Below are 15,343 nucleotides of genomic sequence, written 5' to 3' on the forward strand. Positions count from 1 at the left end.
CTGAACAAGCCATATGATTAATAATGTACTATATGTGTTGTAGCTAGGGCAGATGCTTGATGAAAGTAGACTTTCCTTCCTTTCTCCTGTCTTCCCTCCATCTGTGTTATTCTGTTTCAACATGCAGGCTCTTATACAAAAGGTGCAATGCTTGCTCTCTTTACAGAAAACTCCAGTGAAGGTAGATGTATGACAATGCATCATGGAGCAATTGTTAGTCCTTGAAGGACAAGAAGGGAGCAAAGCATGAACTGTGGGCTTATTGCATACGTAGGATGTATGGGTGCAGCTGTAAGTGTAGTAATGTCCAATAATTACAGTAAAGGAAACCACATGTAACAACATGAAAATACCAAAAAAACACAAGAGAAAGGAAATAAATATGAAATCATAAGAGTTTTACCGTCTGAAATAGTAGAAGCGACAGAAGACGGGGGAATGTGCAGGCTCTTCACCCTTCTTGCTGCGGATCACCCTGCACTCCCGACACTTCTGCAGATTGGGTCCTATTTCTGAACACGAGTCATCCTGCAAGAAAGACTCCCCTGTCTGCTTCAGCTTCTTCACCTTCCTCCAGTCCTTCAGGACAGATCGAGGGATCCCATCTGAGAAGAGTGTCCAGTATTGAGTCATTAACAGTACCTCCATTTTATTATGTGATTGATAAAGAATTGCACATAACCTTGGTGTCAAAAGGCAATAAAACATCACAATGTAGGCTTGAAAACACATCATATGAGGGAAAATTAGTCTTTTCGTTGCACTTGGTAAATTAAGTTTTACATTTAACACTCCCATACTGTTTATGTAACAATTCCATGCCCACTCTTTTTTACACCTGACATGATCAATCTGGAAAGTTTTTTCTTCTCACCACCGTAGCAGCAAAAAGGATGGAAATAAAAGAAAGCATACACCAGCAATCTACTTTTTGGTTTCTTTAAAAACCAGGAATGTTTAATTAAGCAAGACAGCTTTTAGGGGCAAACACTGACATGTCATCACATGCTGTGTAGGTGTAGTAAATAGTTGATAAATTGGTCATTTATTTTAGTTTCATTCATAGAATATCCAGGTAGAAAAGGATTTAAGAAGCCCTTGGTTTCCGAAACCTGCATGATATAGCTTAACATTCCACTCCAACAGTTTGATTCATCCTATTCCCTCAGGGCTTTTGCTGCTCTGTTGCAATGATTTGATGAAGCGAAACTGTGACTGTGGCAGGTAGCAGCAGCAAATTTGGTGGCCTTTAACCAGGAAGTCTCAATAAATAAACTGGTTCTTTGCTTTGTTTCACAAGCAATAAATATTAAGTCATTGCCTCAAATGGAAGCCATCAGGGTGATATGAAAGATACAGAAATTGTTACCTGGCTAAAAAGCCACATATTTGACCCCTGCATTAGACTGAATGTTGATATTGAAGATTCTTCTAGTTGTCAACTAATGTCTTGTGCAGTCTAACCATCAATAAATGTAACCTTCAAACAAGTATTGTGTGTGTATCCAAAGCCTGATATATCTTATTCCTCTGTATCACATTGGTCCACTGGTGTCCAAAAACTATGAAAAACCCACTGTTGCATTGGGTGACAAGTTCCTTCATAACCATGAACACACACACTTCAAGAAATACTCACTGGAGCACCAAATGTTGATTAATCTGCGACTGAAAATAATCCTCAACAAATGCACTATTTCCTCCTGATTGAGTAACTTTTGCTGCCACTAATGCGTTCAGTCTTGCTGCCAAGTTAACTATTCAGAAAAGACTGTAAAGCAAATAATCACAATAAGACTTACTGCTGCTGGCCAGTTTGAGTTTAGTCTTCTCTCGGGCTGATCTGAAGATGCCATTGGGCTTCACGTCATCTTCCTCCTTTTCATTGTCTCCTTTTTTCTTGGCCATGTCATTCTGTTTCTTCTTATAGGTTGGTTTAGGCTGACGCTTGGCGCGGCCCTCCATTTTGCTCTCACTGGTGTCAGAATCATCTCCCCCGCTCTCTGAGGCGGACTCACATGGTCGTTTGTTCCCGCGCCTTGATGAAGTAGCTGATTTCCTCTCCTCCCCTCCTCCTGCTGCTCCTCCCACCTTCTCCTCTGGCTGCCTCTCTCTCTCCACTTTGCTTCCGCAGTCTTTGCTCATTTCCACCTCACTGGAGGTGGAGGCACTGAGATTGACGGTGCAGGGTTTGATCATTTCTGACATGGCTGTGGTGTTACTTGTGCTGGTGGTGGTGCTGGGTTTAGTACTGGTGGAGCTGGTACTAGCAATTGTGTTCCTGTCCTCCTCTGAGTGTCGGGTTAACCAGGCTTTCTTCAGCTTGTGGTAGTTACTGGGCTGTCCACTGCTTGTCGAGGCTGACCCAGAAGTATGGCCGTTAGGCAGGGGACTGGACTTGCCTGGTGTTGTGGAACCACTTGCTGAGCTGCTGCTACTGCTATCGACTGAGGATGATGAGGCTTGGCTGGAAGAGGGTGGAGGGGGCGAATTGTGAATGGGAGCTTTGTCAATTGAATCCACAGTCAGGAAGGAATTTCCAGTTGTGATGGATGTGGGAGCAGTGTAGAAGCTGCCTCTGGACTGGGCTGCAGCCAAGGCAGCTTTGTGCTTCTTAAGGTGGACAAAGGAGGAGGAGTAAGACTGACTGGAGCTAGAAACGGAGCTAGGGGTTGGAGTCAGGCTTTGACTGGGCTGGGGTGTCCCTGCTGGACTAGGGGGAGGTAGAGACCCACCCGGAGATGTGGTGCATGAGCCTAATCCCTCCTGCTGCTCTCCTGGTCCAGAGTGGCTCAGGACCCAGCCACCGATACCAGTTTTATGGGCTGAAATCTCTACCCGTGCTGAGACTGAGCAGCCCAGCTCAGGGATAGATGCCCCACTTTTAATCTGTATGCCAAAAGCTGATGCAGCTGAAACGGCAGTCCTGCACACTGAGTTTATGGTACTGGCTCCAAAAGTTCCCTGCATGCCACGCATAGAAGTCTTTTTATACTGGACACACATGTCATCCAGGTTGGAATTGGGTTGAATAATCCTGCCTGCTCCAGGTTCTCTAACACTCTCCCCTAGTCTAGGACATTCCCCATGAAGCTTGGATGGATATAACCTCCCCTGGGGCAACTCCTTATGGATCATAGCACCAGATTTGTTAGCACCAACAGGATTATCGTACTTAATAGATGTCGATGGACGCACAATGACTGATGCCATTGCAGCCTGGGGCTTACCCCTTGACACTCCCTTGTCTCCAGAAAAGGAGCCTCCTCTTTCCTGAATCACCTCTCCACCTCTCCACCCGTCTGTAGATGAAGTCATAATCTCCCCACTGATGGCTGAGGCCACAGAGGTGACAACGGCAGTGTTTCCATGACCTTTGACGTCCCTGAGTTCCGGCAGCAGCGTGGGGGGCTTCTGCTGCTCTGCTAATGTTTTGTTACCAGCTGCCGCTAAGCTAACTGGTTGGATGGGTGTGAGGGTTGGTGGAGACAAGCGTCCACCGTAACCGGCTCTCTCCCTCTCCCTCTCTCGTTCTCTTTCCTTCTCCCGCTCTGCAGCCTCTTTGCGTTCCAGCGCATGCTGTGTGGGTGGATGGAAGACAGGCGCTCGGTGGAGAGATGGCATTGCCCTGAGCTGGTGTTGCTGCTGCTGTTGGTGGTGGTGATGATGGTGATTGGGGGCTGCAGAGAAGGAGGAAGATGTAGAGGAAGAGGAAGGAGAAATGGCTGGGCTGCGGCGTTCTATCCTGTCCATGTGGTGCGGATGTTGCTGTTGGACAAGTGTCACCTGCTGGCTGAGCTGCTCAGTGATTTTCCCTGCTAAACCCTCTCCTCCCTCAGGCTGGTGCTTAATGAGGGGAGGGGGCTTGGAGAGGGAGGCTTTGGAGCTGTAGCTGCCCAGGGACAGAGCTCCCTGGCTTGGCACAGCAGCCCCAACACTGGTAACAACTCCTGGAGCCCCCGCAGACACTTTGTCATAGTAAGAGCTGAGCTCCTTGGAGGGGTAAAGTCTTGGAGGCTCATTCACTACACTGTTGGACAGTGTGGTGAAGTAGTTGCTCTTTTCTGACTGGATGACGTGGGGATGGGCATGGCTGGCCTTGGGGCTTGGGGAGGCGAGAGCTGGTATCCGGACAGGGAAGGCTGGATCTCTGCATCTTTCTCTGTCCCTGTCCATCCCTGGGTCACTGGAGCGCTGGATCTTAGCTGTGAAGGGAGCAACCTCGATGCTCTCTTTCAGGATTTGCCGATTCTCCTCTTTATATTTACTGGCTCGATCTGCTGCTTGAGCTGCATCCTGTAAAGAAAATGCAAGGTCTGATTTTCTCAATTTCAGTGAGATTACAGCACTACATTTTCACGGTAATCTGACCGATATATGAGCCACTTTTAACCACACTTTTAGATAGATACGCTAATGAGCAACACTTTTCTTTTTAGGAACGTTTGTGAATCCCTTTTTTTTTAGCAAGTATTTATTCTTGCTTATCTATTTAAAATATGCTTTTAATTTTGATTATTGAGCTATTGCTCATATTTAACATGGAGGTGCTACATAATTTCATTCATGCTAATAACAATGGCAACAATAATAACAGTGGAGTAGTTTACCTGTGTATTTGCCAAGCGAACCTTGCTGTGGGGGTCTAGGTAGAGGCGGTGTAAGTGTATGTCTTTCCCCGTAGGGGTTCGACTCCTGTCTGTCTGCTCCTGTTTCAGCTGGGCCAACGTCAACGTCCTTATTGGGTCCACAAAGCCTTTCTTATCCACGTCTCTGCACACAGACAAGTTAAACATAAAGTCATTACTTTTCACCGTATACTTCAACAAACTAACTTGGAAATGGCAGCTAATTGTTTGTTCTACAAAATTGCCCATCTCTGATTTGTTCAAGTTGTCCTTTCATGTCTTTCCTGTTATGCTAAAAACACTTTAAATCAAAATCACCAAAAAGCTATATCTGTCCCTCAAAAGAATTGCAGAACTAGGACCAGGAGGAAATACATGTATTTCAAGGTGTTTGCAATTTTCATCAAAATCAGAAATGTGTTTCTTTTGAACAAGTAATTATGTGCAGCCAATCAGATGGCTCCTTTGGTTACAGTCAATCACATCAGCGTAGATTCATAGGTATCATTTGTTAATTAGGGTGTCATGATTTCAATTCTGAATCAACAATCAATTGAAATGAGTTTCAAATTCAGTAATCAAAATAAAAAGCAGGATCTCTGATTTTTTTCCCTCTCTGTGCCAACCTAGTTGCACATCCAAAGAAAAAAAACGTATCACAAAACTTCAAAGATGACACAGCGTAGTTTACCTGCTGCCATCTCATGGTAAAACATTAGCCTTATCTCTGGAGTCTGTGTCAGGAGGAGGAATAATCAGTTGGATTTGTGTGATTCCCAGTCAGAGTTTCACTGCTGATCTTGGCGGAGCTACGCTGATGCTGTAAACCTGACTGAATACTGACTGACAGACAGATCAACAGTGCCGTGAGGACCTGGTGTATACAGTGAATGAATTGTAAATAATCACTGTTACTGAACTGCGAATATAAACACTGCTATTTCAATCTTGATTTCCTGATTTGATTTGGTTTTGTGGGGACCCGCAGTTAAACCTGGAGCAGACTTTGGAGTTGTCTTTCTTTTTGTGGTTGTAACTGAACAAGACTGAACTGTTTTGGAGCTGTGGGGAAAACAACACAGACTTTTTACCGAGTGGACTGAACAGTGAGACTGTGGGACGAGTCTTTCACATGCACTCACTCACATACTCAACAATATTACTTTGCTTGTTTTCTGAAGTGAATTGTGGTCCATTTGTTTCTGCAGTGCTGGTTGGTGACTTCACAGTTTGATTGGCATCTCTCTTACTGTTCTAAATTGGTTTAATTCTTAGTGACAGAGAATTTCTTGTAAAAACTGATGAATGTTCATTGAAAAGCTACGAAAGTGTGGGGTTCCTCAAGGTTCAATTAGCTCGTACTCTTTTTTAATTTTCATATGCTGCCACTTGGAAACATCACAAGGAGTTTTAGTCATGTTCATACTCTTTTTTGTCTAGTCAAGTTTCAGTCGACTAAAAGTCTGAGCATTTTAGTCTTATTTTAGTCAGAATTATACATGACCATTTTCGTCTAGTTTTAGTCGACGAAAACTGATGACATTTTTGCCTAGTTTTAGTCAATGTTTTTTCCTGTGACTTTGTGGCCACATTTCTCCCCATCTTTTTCCACAACACATTCCGTTTTCTTTTCCACTTCTATGTAATGAAAGTGTGTCCAAATGTCGTTTCTTCTTTTTCTCCCAAAGATGAACCCCGGCTGGCTGGCCATCGGTCCTGTTCTCTGTGTCAGTTGTCTGTCGTTAACGCTAACCTACCGCAGCTGCATCTTCTAAATAATGCCGCGAGTGGGGATTGAGAAAATGACGTCGCCTGCGACTGCGCAGTGCGACCTGATGCAGCCCCTGAAGTGAGACACAGGAAACAGAAATACTGCAAAATAATAATAACAACGCAACTAAACGAGACGAAATAACGTAATAACATTTCGTCTCGTCTCGTTTTAGTCAACAAAAATGAAGAGACATTTTAGCAGAGTTTTTATTTTGTAAACCACATTTAGTCTCGTTTTTATTCATCAACAATATTGCATCATATATTTAATTATAGTTATCGTCACATGACCAGCATTTACGTTGCGTCTCGTTTTTGTCATGTGATAAAGGTTCGTTGACGACGATATTTAGTCATAATTCTCACTGAAGAAAGCAACACTAATTACAGTTAATTCAGAACTCAGCTGTACATGTGCTGATGAAGACCAGAAAGAGAGCTCACAATATTTAAAGTCTCTGTAATGACTACCTGTTCACTTCACGATTGATTTTAAGATCCTTTCATTGGTTTAGAAAGCTCTTAATGGTCTTTGTCCTACTGCTTTTAACCTATGAATCCACTAGAACCCTCTGGTCTTCTGGTAGTGGCCTTTTAATTATACCAAAAGTCCAAACAAACACCCATGGTGAGGCATCCTTTTGTTTCTATGGTCCTCATCTCTGGAACAGCCTTCCTGAACACCTGAGGGTTGCTGAGAGTGTTGCGATATTTAAAAGCAAACTTAAGACCTCCCTTTTTAATCTGGCTTTTTTTTTTATGTCTGATTTTACTTCATCTAATCTCTTCAGTTGTTTTATTATTTTATTCACTTATTATTTCTATCTTTATTTTCCTTTTAATTCCCCCAAACTTTTGGTTTTCCTCACATTATTTTTAATGTATTTAAGTCAAAGGGAACGGCCTTGTGTTCCTACTGACTCCAGGATAGCTATGAGACCAGAAGAAGTGGAGAGCTTCACTGACTAGCTTGAATGCAACTGGGCAGAACACCAACTGATGTCATGAATGTGTGAATAATTGGGAAAATTGTTGTTAAACAGGCCTTGGAAGTCAATCCTGGTCCAATATTCAATGTACACAAGTTGATGTTGAAAAAGGAAGCCTCCAATGCACTGACACCGAGGAAGGCCTTTTCGGTAAAGTAAGAGACATCTCCTGTGTAGTAGTTTTGAAACCACACATATTTGCATAATCATTGATTCAGGATTTTTTAATGAGGAAGAAACACATTATTAGTCAAAGCACAGTGTTATCTGCAGGGGATCTTTAATGAAAGTATAATCTTCATCCTAGAGATGCATTTTGAATATTTTATATTTTGAATAGTAAAACACACATTTAAAGGAATTGGCCGATTATTCATGTTTGGTTGGTGTGAGACTGTGATGGTAAATTATTTGTTGAAGCCAATCCAAAATCTAAGAAATCTTTTCATGTCACTGATCTTTCTACTCACTCTTTATGAATGTCCACGCTGGCTTTTGAAAGGGGAGGGCTTGTGTGTGTGTTGATTTTGACAGGGGGGCGGTGGGCATCGGCACTGGCGGGCCGAACGGGAACATGGCTCAGCAAACCCAGACCGTCACCAGCACTACCAGCAGCCTGGTGCAGCCACGGACTGGCTGTGTTCTGCAAACACAACACAGACAGAGAAACAACATCAATAAAATGGTAACTCAAACACAGAAAAGGCGGTCATACATGTCATAGTACAAAAAATGAAAATGCAACACCTGGTCAAGCTAATGTCACCATAAATTACATGTACATGCTCATTTAACAAATCTGTCTTTCATCTGGACACTAACTGGTATGAGAAGTGGTATAAATGGTATAAGAGGGATAATCAACCTCAACCTCCACACACATGTAAAATAACACTACATGGAGGCTTATTTTCTAATAAACACACAGCTTTTTGTCGATTATCCCTTTCATGGCCTTAATACATTACAAATACAGAGTGACTCCACTTCCCAATCCGTAAAAGGTCAGGCCTAGTGAGTGTACAGCCCCGTTTAAATGAATGCATTTGAACCTCTCTTTGAGGTGACACATACAGGACCATAGTGACGAGTTCATATAAGAACAAATCCTGGATGTCCTCCTTAGACAGCAGTTTTGGAACAACCCCCAACTTAAATGGAAAACAGCACATTTTCAGGTTCACAGCTTGAAGCCTGAAATTTATATAAGCAATTTCAATAAAAATATGTGAATTTTTGTTTTTAATATATTTATGAATCTATATATGATCTATTTTTAACCTACTTGTATGTAAATAGCAAATATATGTTTATGTTCCTTATGTCCTTGACTGCTGTATGTCTGTGTGTTTTCATGAAAATTGTTCTTGGAACTGTGTGGAAGTACATTGAAAGCCACTAAAAGCCACCGTCAAATTCCTTTATGCCTAAACAAATTTGTGTTTTCTTTAAATATTCCACAGCTTCAGTTTATTCAGCATTAGTGGACCATCCAGTGCAATGTCATCATCAAGTGTTCTGATTCACAGCTAAAAAAAGACAGCTTTGTTTGTGTTGGTAGATGCTGACAAAGTACACAGTGTAGAAGCTCTAAAAACCCATGTTCTGAACAGACACATTAAAAACATTAACAAAAAGGAACATTTGCATTTTGGGACATAAAACAGCAAATTTAAAAGACTACGCCACCCAGCATACCTAGTGCATCATGGGAAATCTGGGCCGTCCCTAATAATGCAATACAAGGTACGCACATCTGTCCTGAAAATGGTATCCACAGATGCTAACACTGTATTGTTACACTACTCTATCCGCTTTATTGATGCTGCTGTAATTTGGAATTTCCCCTCACGGGACTAATAAAGGAATATTGAATTGAATTGAATTGAATTGTTAAGTCCTTTAGACCTCTGGTGTTTGTCTTGGGGGATTATACACATATGTCCACATATAAGTATGCGGACATTCCAACCAATGCAATGGCAACATTACTGAGGCGTTTCTTGTCTGTTACCAGACACCCACCACCCAGACTTTTTCTTTTCCTTTTTTTAACTTTATTAATAACGCAGGGACTTAAATGTCACAATCCTACAGCACCCCACAATGGTTGGAGGATGCCATCAAACTACTCCATAGCTCCCTGGCATGTACACACTGGGACATCTTTGATGAAGACTTGAATAATAGGGTCATTGCCATTACAGACTATATCAATATCTGCATAAATACTACTACACCAGTCAAAACAATGAAACAATATCCCAACCACAAATTCACCTCAAAAAAAAAAAAACTGTGCCTCAAAGAGAAGCACAAAGCTGTCAAGCTCAGTAATCTCAGTAAAGCAAACCACAAAAACAAGGTTCTTTAGGAAATACAAGCTTTGAAAAACAAACAACAACATTGTTATTACTATACAATATCAATAATTATACTATAGTAATAATAATATCACTACTACTACTAATAATAATACTACTAAAGAAAAAAGAGCTCTGTTATCAGCATCTCAGTCAGTATCTGCAGATATCCTAATTCAGGTATGGGAAGAAAAGTGGATATGTGCATCTCCACTATACAGTAAACCATACTAAGACTGAGGCTGTTTAAACTAAGCTAAACAATTGTTATATTATGTAGTCAACTCAACACTCAACACTGAAAATAAATATCCTGCTATGTGAAGTCATCATATAGAACTTTCATGCCATAAATTACTGAAAGAACATGATATCAGTTCATTTTAAAAGGTGGACTATTTGATTAAAAGCCAAGCCTCATCTGATGTGGTCTCAGGGTACTTTTCCACATTCCTCATCTACTTCTTCTCCTGCCTGCCAAAATCTCCTTTCTCCATCCATGCCCCACCGTTCGCCTTGTTCCAAGACAAACAGGCAGCTAACTGTCACACAAAGAGTCATCCATGTGCATACACAGTTCCTCCAAAGACACACAAATACAGGCTGATATGTAAACACCTACCCTTCTGAGAGAGGCCTCAGTGACAGGATTTTCAGGGTGGACCCACTTAGCTGTAGGGGGCAGGTTGAGTCCTGGGGGGTAGGAGGCTGGCGTTCCATTGGGGTACTGCCAGAGGATGGGGTATAAGCCCAGCCCCGCTGCCCCGCTGTGAGCCTGGGCTAGTAGAGAGGGCGGAGGGGGGCCCTGACCCTGAAAACAAAGACATATTTTTAGTCGATTTTCATTTTAAGAGAACAGTGTAAATTATATTCAGCTTCAAACTGTCATATCCTCATTGGATAAACTGGGAGAGGATGCAACATTATGCTCATCCCATCCCCATCTGCCCCCCACACTTAAACCCCCAGCTACTTTTTACAACATCAACAGTCTTTGCTTTGTGCTGCTTTAAATGGTGTGTATGTATGTGGAGTCAGACCTGTAGGAACTGCTGCTGGTGTGTTGCTGCTGGGTGGGGCAGGGCAAGGTGGCCCAACCCACCAGGAGAGTCAAGCCTAGGGTGGCCTCCAAGAAGAGATGCTGCAGGAGGAGGCATGGCTGGGAGCACCCCAGGGGGTAAAAGGTGAGGGTGAGGTAGGGCAGAGGTGTGAGGAGGGGCGAGTAGGTGGGAGGCAGCGTGGGGGTGGGAGGCAGGGGTGAGACAGGGGGAGTGAGGGGAGGGGGAGTGGAGGGTGTGCAGGTGGGGATGGAGATAGGCTGCCACGTGGTTGGAGGAGACAGTGGCAGAGGCAGAGTTCTCTGCGTCTGAGCGGACCAATGCTGGGTCCCTGTAAACAGTGAAGGTCTCATTCTTATCGATGATCAGAGGGCTCTTGGTGCTGCTGCTGCTGCTGCTCGTACTGACTCCAGCCGACTCCGACCGCGCTGGCACTGGCTTGAAACCAGACCGTGGAGGTTCTGCTATTTCTATTTTAGCGGACAAACGGCCTGTCGGAGGAGGGGAGGTATCAGAGTACCTGGGTATTTTATGTTTAGACACCTCTGGGGAGGTGTTGGGTTTAGGTTTGGAGATGTCCAGTAGGCCCGGGTGGGGCTTAGGCTTGAGAAGGTCAGCTGGGTTTGTGTTGGGGTAGGGATGGTGTTGAGAGTTGTTGGGGTGCTGTAGTTTCTGTTTCAGGGAGTCGAGCTGAGCTGGGTTGGGGCTCATTTTGGATTTTGCTAGGTCAGGGGGGAGGACTGTGTTCATCTTGTGGGGGAGCGGTTGTTGCTGTGGGTGTTTTCTTGTGTCCTCAGGCAGAGATGGGCTCTTAATGCTGGGGTGGATAGATGTGTAGTGCTGCTGTTGTGTGTGCTGCTGCTGCTGCTGCTGCTGCTGCTGCTGCTGCTGCTGTTGATGATGAAGAAGATGATGAGGAAGGACGGTTTTCTCCTTCTCCACCAGCACCACATTTTCAGCCATTGATGTGACAGGCCTAGAAAAAAAAAGAAAAAGGATTTTACTTCTGAACAGACAAAATGACACAATCTTTCATGCAAAGTGAACCTGACTTACACTACGCTAATACAAAATGTGAAGCCTTCTATTCCCACCTGATGACCTCAGAGGGAGCAAACTCCATCTTGTTGCCTAAGCTCCTGGCTGCTGTCATACCACCTCCCATATTGCCCTGCTGCTGCTGCTGCTGCTGCATGGGAGGTTCAATATCTGTCCTGCGTCCTCCTTCCGATGGAGAGGGAGACGGTGGGACAGGAGGCGAGGAGACGGGAGAGGGGTTGAGGGGGAGGTAAGGTGAGAGGGATGTGGATTCGGCCTTCTGGGAGGCGAGGAGCGCTGACACTGCCTCTGAGCTCTCCTGGTGCACCGTCGCCTGGGCGTCATCTGTTATGTCGATCACACTACTGCCATGGAGGTGGGACAATGACGGCGTCTGGGATCGAGATGACGCTAAAAAAAAAACAAAAACAAAAACATTATACTATAAGGAGACTGGACTTACTGATAATTATCACATATATGACAGTTGCCATGCATCAGTGGACTGTACCTTTCACAGTGTTCTTGCTGCTCTCAATAATGCTTCCCTGGATGGTATCAGACATCAGAGGTGTCTGTTGCCGTGGAGACTGGGTTATCTGTGTTACCGCAACCAATTCCTCCTCCTCCTTTGTTATGATTTTGCCCGTTTCCTTAACTACACCCTTCTTGTTGTCCTCTGCTGCTTGAAGCTCCACCCACGGGGACAGGCGACCAATGAGAGGTGAGGAATCATTAATTTTGGTGCCCTGCATCAGCGGCTTCTCTTCTTCCTCCTTTTTTGAAACACCACTCGGCTTCACATCACTGCTACGAGTCTTGAGCTCATTCTCAGAGTTGGGCTCTGAGGAGGAGGAAGAGGAGGAGGAGGAGGAGGATGATGAAGATGAGGAGGAGGAAGAGGAGCACGACGAGTGGCCAGTCCTCTTATGTGGATTTTCTGAGTCACTGCTCTCTGACAGATCAGACGTCATGTCAGTCTTCAGCCTTTTAAGACCGGCCTTCTTCTCATCTTCCTCGCCCTTCCTGCGTTTGTTCACTGCCTGCTTGGCCTTTGACTTGGATTCTGGACAAAATGAAAAAACACAAAGTCATTTTTAGATACTCATACACAGGTTTGATTACCTTTACGGGTTGGGCAGTTCAATTTGTATTTCTAATTGTGATTACTCAAGATCGCTGATAGGCCACCTGATTGCCAGAGGGCAGTGGGGGTGGGAGGGGGTGGGGAAAATGGTGTCACAGCATGCAGCAGAACACGAGCATGGACGAGCTGGCATCAGGAAATCTGACAGCCACTTCACTAGTGGGTATTAATTGGTGCAACAATATCACAGTATCATTTTCACTTGCCATTTTCCCATTTTCCCGGGAGACTCCCATTTTTCATTTCCCTCTCCCAGTTTCCTCTAGGGGTCAAAATTCTCAGATATTCCTCTTGATTTACAACAAATTCTCACACATTCTGTTCCTTTTCATAATCACTATGCGTTTCTGGCACTGTACAGCATCTATAGGCCCTACGACTCTAAAAATCGACTGTTTCCACTCAGACAACAACACAGAATGTACCAAATGTTGTTTCCTGGCAAGCATTGATGCCGAAGGGCTGCTCACGTCTCAGCCTCTTAAGTAAATGAGAGACGAAGAAAGAAAAGAGTAAGAGCAAGAAATACTCCAGCAAATTTCAGACGAGGAGAGGAGTTGCACTGATGTGAATCATCATCGAGACAAACATAAGAAGGCCACAACAGTGAACAGGGCCAGCAAAGCATTGCAGCTCTGCTTGGTAAAAGGGGACCAGATGCAGCTGTATATATTGAGACTAAGATGGGTAATTTAGTGGTCGAACAGAACATCCCGTTCACCTTCTGTGATGAAATGAGTCAGTGACAGACATGACCCCAGACACTGCCAAGCAGCGCTCGTGGACAACTCAAATAGTGAAAGGAAAGCCTAACATTGCACCAATTTCCCACATTTTTCCTAGAGCAGCCTAGCTAACATACTTGTAAAAGATTCATTTTCTATGCTTTTGAAATCACATGTGATGTTGGACTAGGCAAGGCTAAATGTTGCAGTCCCATCGTGTTTCCCAGCTTAAGTGCCAATTACAGGCCATCTGAGACAAAAAGGAATCATTCCAAGCACTGCCATGGAAAAATCACTACAACCACAGGGCTGCCTTGAATGTGCATATATAGAATCTTTTGATGTCAAATTTGAGTGTTTGATGGTGACTTTTCTCACCTCTCCCTATTGTCTCTTCTCTCCTGTCTTTGTCCTCCTCTGGAACACTGCTATCTGATCCTTTCCTCCTGGAAGAGCGAGAGTTGCGCTGCTCCCTCTGCTCCCGCCCACTTCCGCCAGGCGAGTTGTGTGACTGGCTGGTGGGTTGCTGGCTTTGCTGTGACTGGCTCGACTGCTGGGAGGCCATCGTCCCCTGGGAACCTTTTGGGTTGGGGCCTGATGAGGTCATGATGGGGCGGGGGCTGTTGGCTTGGGCTCGCGTATAATGACTCTGTAAGAATAAACAAAGTCATACATTAGCTCAAGCACTATGAATGTACACACCCAGTTATCATTTATTAAGTGCAGTTTAAAGCAATCCAATTTTCTTGGTATTTTATTGGATTTAAACTATGAACTGTTGTCAGTATATTTATCTATCTAGTTAAAACTAATGCAGTCTAATCCAACAGCTCTGCAGTAAAAACGGAAGTTTTCATGGAGGTCCTGCACTGATGTCACCACCTAGTGTTGAGTGCCATACTGAAGGGCAGACACAATGCACATGAAACAAGTAACAGTGGGTAGTTCACTGTTTTTCATCAACCTCTTAGTAAGGAGGTTCAGTGTGAACCTCCTGACTCATCTTAGCTCTAAAGAAGCAGGTACTGTGGATACAATAGTAAAATAAGGGAGTTAAGAGCAAACCTCCTCAGTTCTTTATATGCCTAAAAATAGCAGCATATCCTCACACAACCTCAGGAAACTCTGACGACTGCTTGATCTACCAACATGGAACACAATCATTGCACACTGCTGAGGTAATGGAAAAGAAAAATAAATACAAACTAAATCATAAACATAATAAGTGGTTACTGACGTGCCCACCTCTCATCTGTATCAACAGGACTTCAGGTTTGTTCCATACAACACAGCCCCATCCCTGTCTTAATGTGTGAATGAGACCAATATCACTACAAATCACATTCTGCTCCATGCTTCTTATGAACATAACTCCAGTCAAACTCTAATCCAAAAGCTGATTTTTAAAGAGGGTCAACCAATAATGTCTAAATTATGAAATTCACCCTTTTTAACAAAATCTTCTGAAGCCTTAGGGCTAAGAGTTTGAATAGAATAGTGGCGCCCTCTCATTTATTACTGTGTCCCCTGCCCTGCTGCCTTTCAATTGCTGATGTCCAAGAACCTCAGTGACATTTATTGCTAGAAACACACTTAACACTTTTCATAACAATTTGAAACAA

The 15,343-nt window shown here is 43.8% G+C and overlaps 1 protein-coding gene across 4 annotated transcripts in view; it reads right to left on the reverse strand.

Moving 5' to 3' along the window:
• Window positions 1-15,343, reverse strand: part of jmjd1cb (jumonji domain containing 1Cb) — a 134,430-nt gene that overhangs the window by 12,554 nt on the left and 106,533 nt on the right. For all 4 annotated transcript variants that reach the window (XM_076759360.1, XM_076759359.1, XM_076759362.1 and 1 more), the window contains 9 exons: window positions 14,100-14,370; window positions 12,361-12,915; window positions 11,906-12,260; window positions 10,794-11,787; window positions 10,376-10,564; window positions 7,861-8,033; window positions 4,611-4,773; window positions 1,803-4,296; window positions 404-605 (listed from right to left, as the gene is read on the reverse strand). In XM_076759360.1, the coding sequence (XP_076615475.1) occupies window positions 404-605; window positions 1,803-4,296; window positions 4,611-4,773; window positions 7,861-8,033; window positions 10,376-10,564; window positions 10,794-11,787; window positions 11,906-12,260; window positions 12,361-12,915; window positions 14,100-14,370 (5,396 nt within the window). The remainder of the gene's footprint in view (window positions 1-403; window positions 606-1,802; window positions 4,297-4,610; window positions 4,774-7,860; window positions 8,034-10,375; window positions 10,565-10,793; window positions 11,788-11,905; window positions 12,261-12,360; window positions 12,916-14,099; window positions 14,371-15,343) is intronic.

The sequence above is a fragment of the Chaetodon auriga genome, chromosome 20 (assembly GCF_051107435.1).
Source record: "Chaetodon auriga isolate fChaAug3 chromosome 20, fChaAug3.hap1, whole genome shotgun sequence".
Classification (NCBI taxonomy): Eukaryota; Metazoa; Chordata; class Actinopteri; order Chaetodontiformes; family Chaetodontidae; genus Chaetodon; species Chaetodon auriga.